The 16,439-nt window shown below is 47.4% G+C and overlaps 1 protein-coding gene across 2 annotated transcripts; it reads right to left on the minus strand.

Annotated features, from left to right (window-relative positions):
• Window positions 1–2,098: 2,098 nt before the first annotated feature.
• On the minus strand, window positions 2,099–16,422 carry ACAD8 (acyl-CoA dehydrogenase family member 8). Of its 2 annotated transcripts, XM_028708107.2 has the most exons (11): window positions 16,268–16,422; window positions 14,815–14,915; window positions 12,212–12,381; window positions 12,005–12,114; window positions 10,371–10,447; window positions 8,762–8,899; window positions 7,280–7,415; window positions 7,070–7,167; window positions 5,503–5,655; window positions 4,239–4,341; window positions 2,099–3,200 (listed from the first exon to the last, which is right to left on the minus strand). In XM_028708107.2, exons 1-11 carry the CDS (start codon window positions 16,365–16,367, stop codon window positions 3,148–3,150), a joined length of 1,239 nt encoding a protein of 412 aa, XP_028563940.2. In that variant the 5' UTR covers window positions 16,368–16,422; the 3' UTR covers window positions 2,099–3,147. The 2 variants fall into 2 exon arrangements, with proteins under 2 accessions (XP_028563940.2, XP_077775801.1); XM_077919675.1 differs by lacking the exons at window positions 12,212–12,381; window positions 16,268–16,422 and having other exon boundaries at window positions 14,815–14,837.
• Window positions 16,423–16,439: the final 17 nt, after the last annotated feature.

Consider the following 16,439-nt stretch of genomic DNA (forward strand, 5'->3'; position numbering starts at 1 on the left):
CACGATTTGCTTTTTGCCCCTGGGCATTTCGGCTCCAGGGACCACGCATTCGCTCCATAAGACGCACAGACATTTCCCCTTACTTTTTAGGAAGAAAAAAAGTGCGCCTTATGGAGCGAAAAATACGGTAGTTCTTGTCTTGTACACAATTTGCCCGGTCTTTTAAAGCCATCCACTTCCATGGCCATCCCTGCCTCCTGTGGGAATGAATGCCACAGTTTAACTATGTGTTGCGTGAAGAAGCACTTCATTTTATGTGCCCTGAATCTTCCAACATTCAGCTTCATGGGAGGTCTCCCGAGTTCCAGGAAGAAAAAACCTTTTCACTATCCACTTCCTTCATGCCTTGCATAATTTTATGAACTTCCGTCATGTCACCTCTTGCCTAAACTTCCTCTATACTAAAAAGTCTCAGACGCTGCAACCTGGCCTCTTAAGGGAGTCACTTAAGGTTGTAAAGCTCTCCTTCTTGTACAGAGCTCTTCTCCAGACTCTCTGAGTGTCTAGGAAAGCTGTCTGGGGATGTACCCTGCAATCACAACAGGGTAGGAAGACTGGCGTGGCCAGCTCCACAGTTGGGAATGGACTGTTGTGGAATGCAATGGTACTGTCCTAAGGCGGCCATTCCAGAAATGAAGACAGGAAGAGTTTTAGGTCCTGAATATATTCAAGGCATAGGCTTGTGACACAAACCAGAGACCCACTGATGGACCCACTTACAGGGAAAGGTGTTGCCCATAAGTAAGTTGAGGTATTTCTTTATTTTTATTTTTCGCAGTGGCCCAACTGTCAGTTGGAAGACACTGGAATGATTGGGACAGTAAGATGCCAGAATGTTTGTACCTGAAAATCTAGAAGGTCACTTTAACAGGGAGATTAACTAACCAGATGCAGACCCTACGGAATCATAAGGCAAAGGTCACATTTTATACCATTTGGCAGCGTTTTATTGCACATATAGCTGATAAGGAGCATGACCGTCAACCGCCATCCTTAGGTCGCTTTGGGACACTCCTGCGTGAGACACATGGCCAATAAATAGCAGCAAACAATGGTTTTGGTTTGGTTCTATGTTTGTATCTCGCTTTCCCAGCAACAAACACATTCTTGCATTGCAGGAGGTTGGAGTAGATGAGCCTTGGTACCTTCCAACTCTTATGAAGATGAAAGTGAAGTGTAATTCCTTGTTCCTTTGTAAATATAATGATGCAAAGGAATATCAGCAGTTTGACGTAACCAGGAGAAAGCCAATATGCCATGCTGCTTACTTTTTGCTGATCTGTTTGTATATTATCTTCTTTAAAAAAGTAATATATATACACAATTTTTAAAAACTTTTAAAGAAAAAATAGAGAGGGAGGGGTAGGAGGAACAGGTCTCACCCTCTTCTTTTGCTCAGATTTTTGCTGGCATTCACAATCACACTGGCCCTGCACACTCTTACTCAGAAAGCACAGGTTATACTTCCCATAATTCGGGGGGTGGGGGGGGGGGGTGAGCCATGGCTGTTTAAAGTGGTATCATAGCTCTTTAAAATGTATGGTGAGAATGTGACCAGAATGTCAGACTAGGACCTGGGAGATCAGGGCTCAAACCCCCCACTGGGCCATGAAGCTCACTGGGTGACTTTGGGCCAGTCACTCCTACCTCGCAGGGTTGTTGTGGGGGGATTGTTGTGGGGATTAAATGAAGGGGGGGAAGAACCATGTATACCACCCTGAGCTCCTTGGAGAAAAAGGGGAGATATGAATGCAAAACATAAATAAATGAATATTTAAATTATGGTGGTTGTTTCTAAATTGCCACTCATATATAAGCGAATGCGGATCTATCCTCTTTTTTGATTATGCATAAGCAGCCACTTTGTGGAGGGCACTCGCCTGCACAGGTCCTTCCAATGGCATTGAGAAACCTAATGCAAGGTGGCCTCTCATCCCTGCTTCCTTCCCAACACCACTCCACCTGAGGACCACCTCAATCTGCCAGCCTTGCAACGCTCTCTTAAGGCTGAGGCACAGGAAAAGGCACCAAAAGGCACATCGGCAGGATTGTGCTCTTAACCAAAATAATAAGGAGAGAAATGGCAATGCAAACCAAGTTAGAAACAGCAATTTATTGATTCCAGCATGGAGTAGTAAAAGAAAATGACCCGGATCAGCACTCTCGACACTCTTTGTGCTATTGGCCAACTGGAAATTGCCAGATTGAGACCCTGTTGTGCGTCAAAAGGCTTTCCTGCTGCAGCCAAAATGATCTGATGGTGAAGAGGATTAGCACCATCTGAACGATGGTGGGAGACAGAGCGAGCTTTGGTGGAAATCGAGGGGGTTCCCGTGAGGTTTAATAGACATGGGGAACCTGTAGTCCTGCAGGACTATTAACTCCGACTTCCATAGCTCTCATTATTCCTGGCCATGCTTGCCAGAGCTGATGGAAGGCTACAGGTTCCCTCTCCTTTGGGTTTACTACAGGAGGGGCTAAGTTGCGGCCTTCCAGATATTGCAGAACTACAACTTCCATCATCCCTAACCAATGGCCATGCTGACTCTGGTGCTGATGGGAGATATCAGCAACATCTGAATTTAGCCACCCCTGATTTAGCAAGGGAGGAGAAATCTCCTCCTCACCTGACAACTTGACCTAAAAAAAGAGGACCTGTGTCTTGAAAGAAAAGGCAAAGCTTAAAAGGCCTTTGTGGTTTTCCCCTGGGGAAAAAGGTGTAATCTCCAGGAAATAAGGATGTAACAAGATTAGCCCTTTCCCCCAACCTGTGCAAAACCCAGAACGGATTTTCTCTTCCTTCTGCCCACCCGCATTGCAAGGCTCTGGTATCAAAGCCCATCAAAAGACTGTAGCTCCCGCCTTCAGGAATTGGGAGCTAACTTAAAATGCTGGAGAGGATGCAGGCCGTTCAGTTTTGGCCAGTGCTGTGTTTCTTTAGGAGGAGCAGAGAAACTGGGCTGCAGCTGGCCTTTCGAGGGCAAAGTCTCTGCATTCACCACCTGCCGGGTTTTGAGCAGTGCCCATCGGGGCAGAGATCGGTGGGTGGGTGGAGTGCTGGTGGTGAAAAAGAAAACTCTCCTCCAAACTCTCCTTGTTTCAAATTCGTATCCAGCAAAGCAAGGGTCTGAAGACCAGCTCCTGACGCTATGCCTGTAGCAAATTCCTGGCCACAATCATCCTCATCACTTCGTTAGTGCCTTATGGCCAGTGAAGCCAGATGAAAGAGACAGACAGACAGACAGAGAGAGAGAGAGAGAGAGAGAGAGAGAGAGAGAGAGAGAGAGGTATTTGTTAGCAAATCACAGAACTGTTTGTGTATTTGGTGCATGCACTGTAAGTGCTGGGGATCTAGATGCAGATGCGGAATTCTAAGAACCCCAATTTTCTTTCTTCCATAGATAAAGCAAGCAAGTTTATAGTCCTCATGGATGCAAAGGTTGAAAGTATGCAGGCACTACCTGCTTACGACCGCAATATTCTACGCAAGGAAAGGGATGTAGCTCAGGAGTAGAGCATGCCCTTCGCATGCGGAAGGTCCCAGTTTTAATCTCCAATGGCATTTCCTGGGGATCTCTCTGCCTGAATCTTGCAGAGGTGCTGCCAGTCAGCGTAGACAGTACTGAGCTAGATGGACCAATGGCCTGACTCTGCATAAGGCAGCTTCCTATCTTCCCTATGTTGGTTTTTAAAAGCAGAAGGTTTCCTAGCCATTTGTTAACTTGGGGCCAAGTTCCCACAGGTCACACCATGAGATGTGGCCGACCCATGCAAGTGGGAGACATTGGTGAAGCCATTATGCAATCAGCTCATCGTAGCTTAGCAATTAATGAACATTAATGTGGGTCTCAACATAAACAGAAAACTGGAGAGCAGGGGCTGCAGCGAACCATCAACATAGGAATCTAGGGACATAGGAAAGTGTCTTACACCGAGTTCAGACCACTGATCCGTGTTGTCTGCACCTGTGTTCTTCCCCCTGCTGTTGAACTACAACTCCCATAATCCCAAGCCAGCATCACCACTGGTCAAGGATGATGGGAACTGTAGTCCCATCTGGGTAACCCAAGGTTGACGTACACTACATTGGCTGACAGCAGCTCTCCAGGGCTTCAAGGGGGAACGATCTCAGGCCTACCTGGAGATGCCAGGGACTGAAGCAGGCTCCTTCCGCATGCAGTCACTGGAATGAGACAGGCAGCAGCCGAGGCTGCAGGGCAGCACCCCACACGACTCACCTTCCAAAATCTGGTGCACACGGATGTCTCGTACAAACTGCTGCACTGCGTAATCCTTCAGGTACCCGTAGCCCCCGTGCATCTGCAGGGCTTGGTTGCAGATCTGCGCGAGACGGAATCAAGTAAGAGTCGAGCCCTAGAGCCGGGAGGGTCAGGGAGGAAATGAGCTAGTCCGCAAGCCAAATGTGGCCCCTGGGACCTCCCCATCCGGTCTACAGTGCTCTGCTGTAGGGGGGGAATTTAGCCATTTGGCTGGGGGGGAACTTCTATTTGAACAGACAGAAAGCTCTTCTCCAAGTCCAGGGGACTGGGATTTTTTAAAGGGGTGTGTTTGCTATAGCTGGGCAGGAAAATTAATCCTCTAGTCCCCATTTGTTGCATTCCCACCCCCAAAAAACCTCACCCACCTGTGCCACAACTGAACTTGAAGAAGGCCTTTTATTGTACCAATGGGATGCTTTTCTTCAAGCCTAATTGTTGGGAGAAGATATAGTGCATGGGTAGGCAAACTAAGGTCAGGGGGCTGGATCCGGCCCAATCACCTTCTAGGGTTGTTGTGAGGATAAATCGGGGAGGACTATGTACACTACCTTTAGCTTCTTGGGGAAAAGCTGGGATATAAATATAATAATAATAATAATAATAATAATAATAATAATAATAATAATAATAATAAAAAATAATAATTGAGTTTAAGCACCAGTCTTAAAAAAAAAAACGAAAGCAGAGAAAGCAGACACAATAGCCTTTAAAGACTCACAGAAGCCTGGATTAAAATACAACACTGCCACCTAGTGGTTGAGTGAGTTAACCACTAAACAACAAACCTTCCCTTGACTTGAATAGTCGGACCCATAGATTTGGCTTCTGTTTCTCCTCCTGCTCTGCTTTCTGGGATAGCGGGAGCAGCAGTCTGCAAATTGCCATTCCTTGTGCTTGTTTCCCAGCTGCTGCTGCTGGTTCCTTTGCATCAGTAGCTGCAGTGAACAGCAGCAGCGCCAGTGAGCTCTCTGGGCAGCCTCGAGAGAAAGTGGGTGAGCTGCCGCAGCAGCTAATGCAATGGAGGTCTTTTCCCAATTCCTTGGGATCGTTACCTTTGACTTACCACTTCTCAATTATTTCCCGAGACGGCGTCTTTTAAATACCAAGGAAGAAGCCTTAAACGTTTGATGAATCAAAAAGCGCCACCTTTGCAACTGCAGTAAACATGCATGTTTTTGTTTTTGTGGGGGGGGGGAGGCTGGAGGAGAGGGGATTTGCCTACCGCAAAGCATTCATCCGTGGCAAAGAGCTTGGCCATGGAGCAGAGGGCCACAGCATCCTCGCGCCCCTCCTGCAGTGCCTGCGCCGCGTTTCGCACCATGAGCCGGGCAGCCACCAAGCGGGTTGCCATCTCGGCCAGCCGGAACTGGAGGTACTGCCAAAGGAGAAGCAGCAAAACAGGTAAAGGCGTACCCAGAGGACCAACCCAGCAAGTGGCCCCACTGCTGTGAGACTGCCCTCTTCCCCCATTTCTCCCCAACCAGGGAGCGAGGGGGCCTGCCCGAAGGGGGGGGGGCCAAATGCTTGCATACAGAAGGACCCAAAACAAAAAAAAATTCCTTCCAGTAGCACCTTAAAGACCAACTAAGTTAGTTCTTGGTATGAGCTTTCGTGTGCATGCACACTTCTTCAGATACACTGTGTATCTGAAGAAGTGTGCATGCACACGAAAGCTCATACCAAGAACTAACTTAGTTGGTCTTTAAGGTGCTACTGGAAGGAATTTTTTTAGAAGGACCCAAGTTCAGTATCCCATGTGCGCAGGTAGGGTTGGGAACAGACCCTTGTGTGGAAGCCACCACAGAGGGGCTGCCGGTCAGTGTGCAGATGGTGTTGTGCTCAGTGGGGTTCACAGTTGGCAGCGCCTTATTATGTCCCTCCTCGCTGGATCACTCGTAGGCCACTTTCACATCATAAAGCACTGTGATACCACTTTAAATAATTGGTGCTTCTTGCAAAGAATTATGGGAGCTGGAGTTTGTCAACGGTGATGAGAGGTGTGACGGGATCCCCTATTCCCTTCCCAGACCTACAATTTCCAGAGTTCCCGGGGAGGAGGGATTGATCTGTTAAACCACCCTGGGCACTGTAGCTTTGCGAGGGGAATAATAATAATAATAATAATAATAATAATAATAATAATAATAATGATGATGATGATGATTTATACCCCGCCCTCCCCAGCCAAGACCGGGCTCAGGGCGGCTAACACCAAATATAAAAACAATTGATTGAAATACAGCTTAAAAAACAAGATTAAAATACAACATTAAAACATAACCTCATTTCAGTGGAAACTCAATGAAAAACCTTTTGGGGGATAAAAACGTCAAGTCTTCCCCAAGGCTAACTATTCAGGCTGGTCCAGACTCAAAACAGACCTCAAAGGACCTCAAAACAGCTCTTGGCACTCTTTAACAAACTACAGGTCCCAGAATTCTTTGGGGGAAGCCATGATCTGAAGCACAACGGGTCAGGATGCCTGGCTGTTAACTGGAAAGTTGCCAGTTCAAGCCCATGCAGGGACAGTGGTGGGCAGTATTAGAGCATTGGACTAGAGAACCCTTGAGAACCTAGGATTCTAGGGATATCATTGTGCTTTGAATGGACGGTGTGAATGTGGCCTTAGCTTCTGCCCTGAGTGCCACAGGAGGCGTGGAATCACTCCCAACCCGACCTGGAGCTGCTGGGGATCAAACCCGGGACCTTCTGTGTGCAAGGCAGGGGTTCTAACCACTGAGCTGCAGCTCTCGTTTCAGGAGCGACAGGCTGTCGCAAGATGAAGTCACCTGATTGCTAGCGAGCAGCTCCCCAAACTGCTTGCGGACGTTAAGGTGATCCCGAGCCAAAAGGACTGAGGCATGGGCAGCACCTAGAGAGCAAGAGGCTGCAGGAGGAATGGGGAAGAAGACTCCATTATGCACGGGAGGCCTGGTGTCGTCCTGTCCCTCCGCCCCTCGTGGGCGGCCCAAACCTCCCACTTTCCCTTCCGCTCTTACCAATGTTAATCCTCCCTCCATTCAAGCCCTTCATGGCGATGTTGAAACCCGTTCCTTCCTCTCCCAGCCGGTTGGCAACCGGAACGGCGCAGTCCTCAAATATCACGGCGCGTGTCGGCTGGGAGTTCCAGCCCATCTGCAGGGGAAGGGAAAACAGGAGAGCCTTTTTTCCTCCTGTGCTCCGATGCCACTGCTGTGTCTTAAGCCCAGTCCTGTGGAACACTCTGCCACTACAGATTCAGCGGGGTACCTTCGCTGCCAACCTTTAGACACCAGCTGAAAACATTTCTGTTCTGCTGGGCCCAGAAACCAACCTGAACCCTGCAATCATCCTCTAAAGCCCTCTTTCGTGTGCCACCTCCACGAGAGGTCCAGAGGTTGGCAACACAAGAAGGGGCCTTTTCTGTAGTGGCTCCCTGTTTGTGGAATGCTCTCCCCAGGGAGGTTCGGCTGGCACCTTCATTATACAACTTTAGGCAACAGGCAAAAACATTCCTCTTCAACCAGGACTGTCATCCGATGCACTTTTAAATGTGATGGGGAATTATTGTGTTCTTTCCGTTCTTACTTTTATCATGTACCGTATTTTGTGTTTTTTTAATACTGTATTTTTATGTTGTGAACTGCCCTGAGATCTACGGGAATGGGGCAGTATACACATTTTCAGTGCTTTTTTTCTGGGGGGATGCGGAGGTACGCATACCCCTAAACACTTTGTGAAGCTCTGTACTTTTGTCCATTTACTGTATTTATTTTTCCCAATTCCAACTACAGTGGTGCCCCGCAAGACGAATGCCTCGCAAGACGAAAAACCCGCTAGACAAAAGGGTTTTCCGTTTTTGAGTTGCTTCACAAGACGATTTTCCCTATGGGCTTGCTTCGCAAGATGAAAATGTCTTGCGAGTCTCGCAATTTTTTTTCGCTTTCCCCCTTTTTCTAAGCCGCTAATAGCCTTTTAGCCGTTAAGCCGCTAAGCCTTTAATAGCCGCTAAGCCGCTAAACTGCTAATAGCGCTAATCCGCTAATAGGGTTGCAAGACGAAAAAACTGCTAGACGAAGAGACTCGCCGAACGGATTATTTTCGTCTTGCGAGGCACCACTGTATAAAATAGTGATTTTCTTGAGTCAAAATGAGAGTACCCCTAAACATTTTTTTTAAAAAAAAAGCACTGCACATTTTAACAACAACAATTTTAAAAAAGAACACCATCCTTCTACAATAGTTTATTGGTGTTTGTTTTTAACTTTTTATGGTTTTATTGCTGAAAACTGCTTTGATAATTTTTCTTTTTTATGATGTATAAATAGGATATAGAAATTTTTTTTATAGATAAATAAAATATACTGGCCGGCCACTTAAGCAAGTCCCCACAGTGGCAAAAGTGGCATATTTTTAATCTGAATGCAGCATGCATCCCAAAAGCCAAGAGTGTCTCCACACACACACACACACACACACACACACACACACGACCTGCTTACCTTTTTCTCCTTTTTGCCAAAACTCAAGCCGGGAGTCCCCTTCTCCAGAACCAGGCATGAGATTCCTTTGGGGCCTGGCCCTCCCGTCCGACACATCACCACATACAGGTCTGTGTCGCCACCACCGCTAATGAAGGCCTAGGGAGACAAGAAAAAGGATGGCTCAAGAGAAAGGGGAGGGAAGGAGAGTCTACCACAGCCCTGGTGACCTCAAGAAACAGAGAAGTTGCCCTGGGCGGCTTGTGCATCCAAAGCCATGCAAGGTCCAGGAAGGAGAGAAGGGCTGGAGTGAGAACAAAGGAGAGGGGAAAAGATTAAGATGAAATGAGGGAGGATAAACAGGGAGTGGCAACATGGAGCTAAGAAGGGTGCCACTGAATCAGACACCCAGTACCCTGCCTCCAGCAGCACACAGGGAGACACTTTGAGGAAGGCCACAAACAAGGGTGCGGACATCAGCCCTCTCCCACTATATCTGAAGGAGTGTCTCCACCCCTATCGTTCTACCCGGAGACTGAGGTTTAGTGCCGAGGGCCTTCTGGCGGTTCCCTCACTGCGAAAAGCCAAATTACAGGGAACCAGGCAGAGGACCTTCTTGGTAGTGGCACCCTCCCACCAGTTGTCAAAGAGAACAACAACTACCAAACTTTTAGAAGACATCTGAAGGCAGCCCTGTTTAGGGAAGCTTTTAATGTTTGATGGATTACTGCATTTTAATATTTTGTTGGAAGCCCAGCCAGATGGGCGGGGTATAAATAATATATTATTATTATTATTATTATTATTATTATTATTATTATTATTATTGGGAAAGGATGTAGTGAGAAGGTATCCACCTGTTTTGCATGCAGAAGGTCCCTGGTTCAATCCCACATGCAATCTCCAAGAGTCCCTATTTTCCAGGGACAGTCCCGGATTTGCAGAAGCTGTCCCGGTTTCTGATTTGATCCCAGAATGTCCCGCTTTTCCCTATGACATCCCTATTTTCGTTGGAGGGAATGGGGGTGAGATGCTCCCAGGGAGCAGGCCCCTCTCTCTTCCTTGACACTGACACTCCTGGCCTTTTCCTCCAGGCCCAATCCACACAACCAACCTGAAGGAGAGTGAAAAGCAAGAGCAGCAGCATCTCCGACTCTGGTCAATATCTGCACATCTGGAGATGGGACGGGAATGGGGTGGGGGAGGCAGCTGCAAAGCAGCAGGAGCCGGGGGGTTCAGCAGTGGGTCCCTGTGACCGCTAGCCCACAGCACACATCTGGAGACAAGACTGCTCCTGAAATGATAACCATCACCTGATCTAACACACTGCAAATTTATCCACTTCCCTTTTCAAAGCTATCTTAAGCCAGACAGCTGTAAGAAACACAAGTGGAATTCCCAAAGCAATCTTCAGAACCAAATAACTTATGTGCAGAAGGCATTGAGGGGGCAGGGACTGCGGAAGGGAGAAAATATTGCATTCTGGACATCTGCAGCAATGACTGCTTGGAGCACCGAAATAGCCTAAGGAAGGGGAGGTAGTTAGTTCTGCACGAGAAGGAGAATATTTTGGAGGGTTCGTTGAGGCGAAGATGAAGAGAGGGTGTCAAAGAGGAGGGATGCCTGGTACCTTGGAGCCGTTCAGAATGTAAGTGTCCCCTTTCTTCCGGGCTGAAGTTAGCAGGGAAGCTGCATCACTTCCACTTCCTGTTTGGGAAAGAAGAGGCAGACAATTGCAACTGAGATACCGTTAAAAGAGCAATAAAGACGCATTCTTTAATTGGGATCCGCCATTATAGAATAAGACCGAGCTGCAGAGATAAATAGTCATAGGGGGAGGTGAGCTCTTAATTTGTTATTATATATGCTCTTCAAGTCCAATTTGGCAAATCTCCCCTGGAAAGGCTAATGTTCGATACAGCCAGTCTGGGAAAATTAATGAGCAAATGCCTAGATTTGATTTGATTTTTTTCGGAACTGAGAGAAGATGGCATCTGCCAGCTGCAAAGGACTTTTGGATTAATTCAGCATAAACACCAGCATGTGAGGATATACAGCAAACAATAGGCAGAGAGTCAAGCAGACAAATTTCACACAGAAACGTATCATTGCTTACTTCAACTCGCCTGTGGAAACAACTCAGAGGCCATGAACGAAGGAAAAGTAACAACAGGAAGAATTAAAGGAACTATTGGAAACTCAAGGCAGTAGAGATATAAGATGATCAGAGCCCCACCGAACTTGAAGCATGGGAAGCCCCAATAAAAATTTATAATTTGGCGGAATATGTGGACTATATGATACGTATTTTTATAATTTGGAATATTTAATGTGATTTGATTGAATTGTTAAAATGGAAAATTTAATATATATTTTTTAAAAAGAGCAATAAAGAGTTAGAGTCAGACAAGAGAGGCCCTGGTTCCAATTTTTGGGGTGCTCACAGGGTGGCCTTCATCACCTCAGATCTACAAGGATATTGTAGAGCCGGAAAAGGCTCAGAAAAGGACACCCAAAATGAGCAAGGGAATGGAGTGACACCCCCCCCCCCCGGCCAATGGAAGAAACGCTGTAGTGTTTGGGACCTTTTAGTGAAAAAGCAAGAAAGAGATGGCATGATAGAGGTTTATAAAATTAACCATGGCATGGAGAGAGTTGATGGAGAAAAGTTTTTCTCCATCTCTCATAACACTAGAACTCGTTGGCATCCAGGGAAGTTGAATACTGGAAGATTTTTATTGATATAATAAAAAATAATAAGTACTTTTTCGTACTATGCATAGTTCAACTATGGAACTCACTCCCGCAGGAGGCAGTAACTACAGTGGTACTTAATTTGTTCCGGAGGTCCGTACTTAACCTGAAACTGTTCTTAACCTGAAGCACCACTTTAGGTATTATTTCTGGGTTAGCGGAGTCCGTAACCTGAAGCGTATGTAACCTGAAGCGTATGTAACCCGAGGTACCACTGTAGCTTGCTTTGAAAGACTTGGATACATTCATGGAGCGGTCCTCATTTTCCATCTGCAATCCTGAGACTGTAGAACACTGTCTGAAGTGGTTTCTGTCCTCTGCCATTTGGACTCTTAATTTCATCTACTCTGGATATCCTCAAAAGTTTTTCAACTGCTTTCTTCTTCTTCTTCTATATGAGGGAGCGGAGACACTTATCTGTTTCTTCATTGCTTCTGTTGCTTTCCCACAGAAATCAATACAATATAATTTGATGAAAAACCTTTAACTAAATGAACAAATCTCCCTCACCTGGCTCAGTCAGACAGTAGGAAGAAAGCTTCTCCATGCTGCAAAGCGACGGGCAGAACTTGTGCCTCTGTTCCTCTGTCCCAAAGGTGTCGATCATCCAATTGCACATGCTGCAGCAGCGACAACCACAAGAAAAGGGGTCACAATTCAGACCCTCTGCTGGAAGGCGGCCTTCCTGGCCGAGCCCCTCTGCCTCCAATTACTTACTTGTGGATGCTGATATAAGCTGTCGTACTGACACAGCCCGTCGACAGAGCCTCAAAGATGATGGAGGTGTCGAGCCGGGACAACCCAGAACCCCCCACGTCCGGCTGCACATAGATCCCACCAAACCCCAGCTGAGCTGCTTTCCGCACTGTCTCCACAGGGAATATTTCCTGCGAAGAGAGAGAGAGAGAGAGGAAACAGTTCTTCATTTGGGTTTTCGACAAATCTTGAGGTTTTGTTCACCCCCCCCCTTCTCTTCCTTTTCTCAAGGACAACTATTTCTTTGAAGCAGCAGGTGAACACCCCTCACCCACCGACCACAATATTGGCTTACTAACTGCTTGAGAGGAGCTAGGAGAGCCATCTTCTTCTTTTTTAAAAAAGATTTTTATTAAAGTTTTCAAAATGTTACAAAAAGAAAAAAGAAAAAGAAAAAATATAAACTAAAACAGTTTAAAACAATTCAATCTTTCCGTGTCTTATCTTTCATTCGCTTGTTCCCCAGACCTCCTCACACCTCCCTTTTTTGTATCCAGTTCAATTAGTTGGTTCAGCAAATCCTTTCCCTCTTTATTTTTATCCTAATCTTTAATCTTAATATATTATAACTTTAGATTATCCCCTGTTAACAATCCATTTTTACACATCTTTGTAACATTACTGCTGAAAACCACTTAACTTCAATCCAACATCATTCTAACATTCATTAATTTTGCAGTATTTCTGTAAATAGTCTTTAAATTTCTTCCAATCTTCTTCCACCGACTCTTCTCCCTGGTCTCGGATTCTGCCGTAGGAGAGCCATCTTCAAATATCTAAAGGGCTGCCACATGGAGAATGGAACTCTGAACAGGATGACCAATGGTTTTGAGTTACAGGAAAGGAGAGATTCCACCTGAACATTAGGAAAAACTTTCTGAGGCTAAGAGCTGTTCGACAGTGGAATGGACTCCCTTCGGAAGGTAGTGGACTCTCCTTCATTGGAGGTTGTTGAACTAAGGTTGGATGGCCATCTGTCGTGGGTGCTTTAGTTGAGATTCCTGCATTGCAGGGGGTTGGACTAGATGGCCCTTGGGGTCCTTTCAGACTCTATGAAAACATTTTTAAACTGTTATAAACTTCTCAAAAACCGTACGCATCCAAAATAAATTGAAGAACAGACCATGTGTCCAGACAGACCCACTAAAGCACATGCTTTTCAGAAGGTTTCTAAAATAATATAATAATAATAATAATAAAATAATAAAATTGGTGCCTCGCAAGACGAAATTAATTTGTTCCGCAAGTTTTGTCGTCTTGCGATTTTTCCGTCTTGCGAAGCACGGTTTCCCATAGGAATGCATTGAAAATCAATTAATGCGTTCCTATGGAAACCGACTTCAGACCAGGTCCGGGGACAGTCTGTCCCCTGACCTCTTCTGAAGGCTGGGGGGGGGGGACCAAGGGCTTTTCTTCCCACCCCCAGCATTTTAAAAAACCCCGGGACAGCGGGGGGCTTCTCCGCTGTCCGGGGCGATCTTAAAATGCTGGCGGGCGGGAGCGAAGCCTCCGCTGCCGCCCGCCAGCATTTTAAAAAGCCCCGGGACAGCGGGGTACTTCTCCGCTGTCCCGGGGCGATTTAAAAGCCCCCGGGAAGGCAGGCAGGGGGGACAAAGACTTTTGCCCCCCGCCAGCCTTCAGGACCTCTTCTGAAGGCGGGCGGGGTGCGAAAGTCTTTGCTCCCCCCCGCCTGTCTTCAAAAGCCGTCCGGGACAGCGGAGAAACACGCTGCGTTTCTCTGCTCTCCCGGGAAGGCAGGCAGGCAGGCGGGAGCAAAGACTTTCGCCCCCCACCTGCCTTCAGAAGAGGTCCAGGACCTCTTCTGAAGGTGGGCGGGGGGCGAAGGTCTATGCTCCCCCCCGCCTGCCTTCAAAAGCCGTCCGGGATAGCGGAGAAATTAAGGCTGGCGGCGGGAGGAGGTCTCTCTGCCCGCCGCCAGCCTTCGGAGGAGGTCCGAGGACAGTGGGGAAGACGCGCTGCGCTTCCCCGCTGTCCCGGAGATTTCCCTATGGGCTTTCATCTTGCGAAGGAAGCCCATAGGGAAATTCGTTTTGCGAAGCGCCTCCAAAACGGAAAACCCTTTCGTCTAGCGGGTTTTCCGTCTTGCGAGGCTTTCGTCTTGCGGGGCACCACTGTATTTATATCCTGCCCTCCCCAGCCGAAGCCAGGCTCAGAGTGGGGAGGTGCTTGCCTAATGTCAATTGGCAGGGAGTTCCAAAGTTCCAGGTGCTGCCACACAAAAGGAATTACAAATGTGGAGGGAACACTGCATGGCTTTGAAGTGGCAAAACCTGATGCATACATACTAAAACATACTCCAATGAGGTGCCTTTCGAAGCACAGGTTAACTTACCAGTGAATAAACAAGCGCTACCACTCGGAACCCAGGAAAGGTCACCTTTAACATTTTATGTTTGCTAGTGAGTAGCAGAAGCGAGCAGCCCCAAGCAAACGAACCAATTAACAGTAGCAAGCAGCGGCAGGCTTTCCCCACCTGCTCTCTTGGTAGGGCACTTAAGTATTGTCGTCAGATCTGGTATCTACACACCTAGTGGATTTCTTACCTTTTCATCCCACTCAGCCATGTGGGGGGCCATCTCTTTGGCAGCAAAGTCAAAGGCCACTTTTTGGAACTCCTTCTGCTCCTCGGTCAAACCCACTGTGGCTGGGAGGCAGAAGAAAGGGGAGAAGCTTTCAAAGCAGAGACAAGGAAAAAAAGGAGGAAGAGATCCTCCAATAAACAGGTCACTTTAGGTTAATGAAAGTAATATTTATTTGCTGCATGACACCCAATCTCCAAGTAGTGCGAGGTTCCAGGCGCCGACCCATGGTTTGGAGACAGTAGAGACTGTGGTGTCTTTATGATATATGGCTTATTTACACATATACACAAGCTGAGCCTATGATGGAGGGAATCACACCACTAACACCCCAAGGAGGTCTTGCTCTTCCCTTGGCCATAGTTTGGATTTAAACAGAAATCAGGCATGGCTCTGACTCTCAGCAGCCCAGCCTACTTCTAGATTCTCGCTCTCACACACTCTATTTTAGCTTTTGTCCTTCTCTCCAGCCAGTTAAGGGGCAGGGGCACCCATTTTCCCTCTGGCCCAGAGCTGCTTCCGTGGTTACCTTAATGACATACTTAAGCCACTATCTCACCAAGAAACTGGCCTGACTACTCCAGCAACTGAATCCTTGCCAGGTCCAGGAATTAGAAGGGGACTTGGGGATACGGCCCAACTCACAACATTATTTATCTGGAGCATTCCTGCTTTGCTTCTGAAACAGCTTGCACACAATCAGCTAAAACAAGACAAGTTCTCTGCATGCAGGCTTGCAATTCAAAAGCCACGGCACAGAAGGAAAAAGGGGCAGGGAGAGGGGGGTTGGATATGCCAATTGTTAAAAATTAAGTAATGGTTCTTGTAATGAATAACTGGAATGGCCTCATAGAGCTGATGGAATGAATTCTGCTTCTCATCTCAGCACATGAGGAACAATGGGGAAAGCCACAGCTCACTGCCAGAGAATCTGCTTTGCATGCAGAAGGCCCCAGATTGAATCCACAGTGGCATCTCCATGCTGACTGGGATCAATTGGGAGTTGTGGCCCAACAGTATTTGGAAAGCCAGAACCAACCTCCCACTCCAGCAAGAATCCTTCTTAATAGCGTCATTGCAGACAGAAGTCCAACAGATGAAGCATGACCCAAACAGCACATCCCCGTGCTGAGAACGGCAAGCAACCTCCGATCATCTCCGTGCAAAAAAAAGGGAAGAATCCATTGCTGTAGCAGAATAGTTGGCAGGAGTTCAACCGGTGGTGGCTTCCTTCCGGTACATTACCACGCGGTGGCCAACGCAACCTGTTGGATCTCTGCCTGCCGCACCTCCGCTAAAGGCAAGGGAGTCCGGCTGTTTGCTTTCCCCCCAGCTAACAGACGAACTCCGCTCTTCCCCAGAGGACTGTCCCTAACCCGAAACAGCAGCCTGTTAGGTTATCTCCCCTTAATCTTACGGTCTATGCAGGAGGCGATGTCTCGGCGCCCCCATGCGTGCCTCCGTCCAGGAAGCCTCCTCAGTTGGGTCCCCAGCCTGCAGCAGACTCTCCAAGCCATGGCCAGCACCACCTAAGTCGCCCGGGCAGGTGAACGAGGTCCGGGTGGCCGCTCTGCATTGTGGGAATCGTT

This window comes from Podarcis muralis, chromosome 15 (assembly GCF_964188315.1).
Source record: "Podarcis muralis chromosome 15, rPodMur119.hap1.1, whole genome shotgun sequence".
Classification (NCBI taxonomy): domain Eukaryota; kingdom Metazoa; phylum Chordata; class Lepidosauria; order Squamata; family Lacertidae; genus Podarcis; species Podarcis muralis.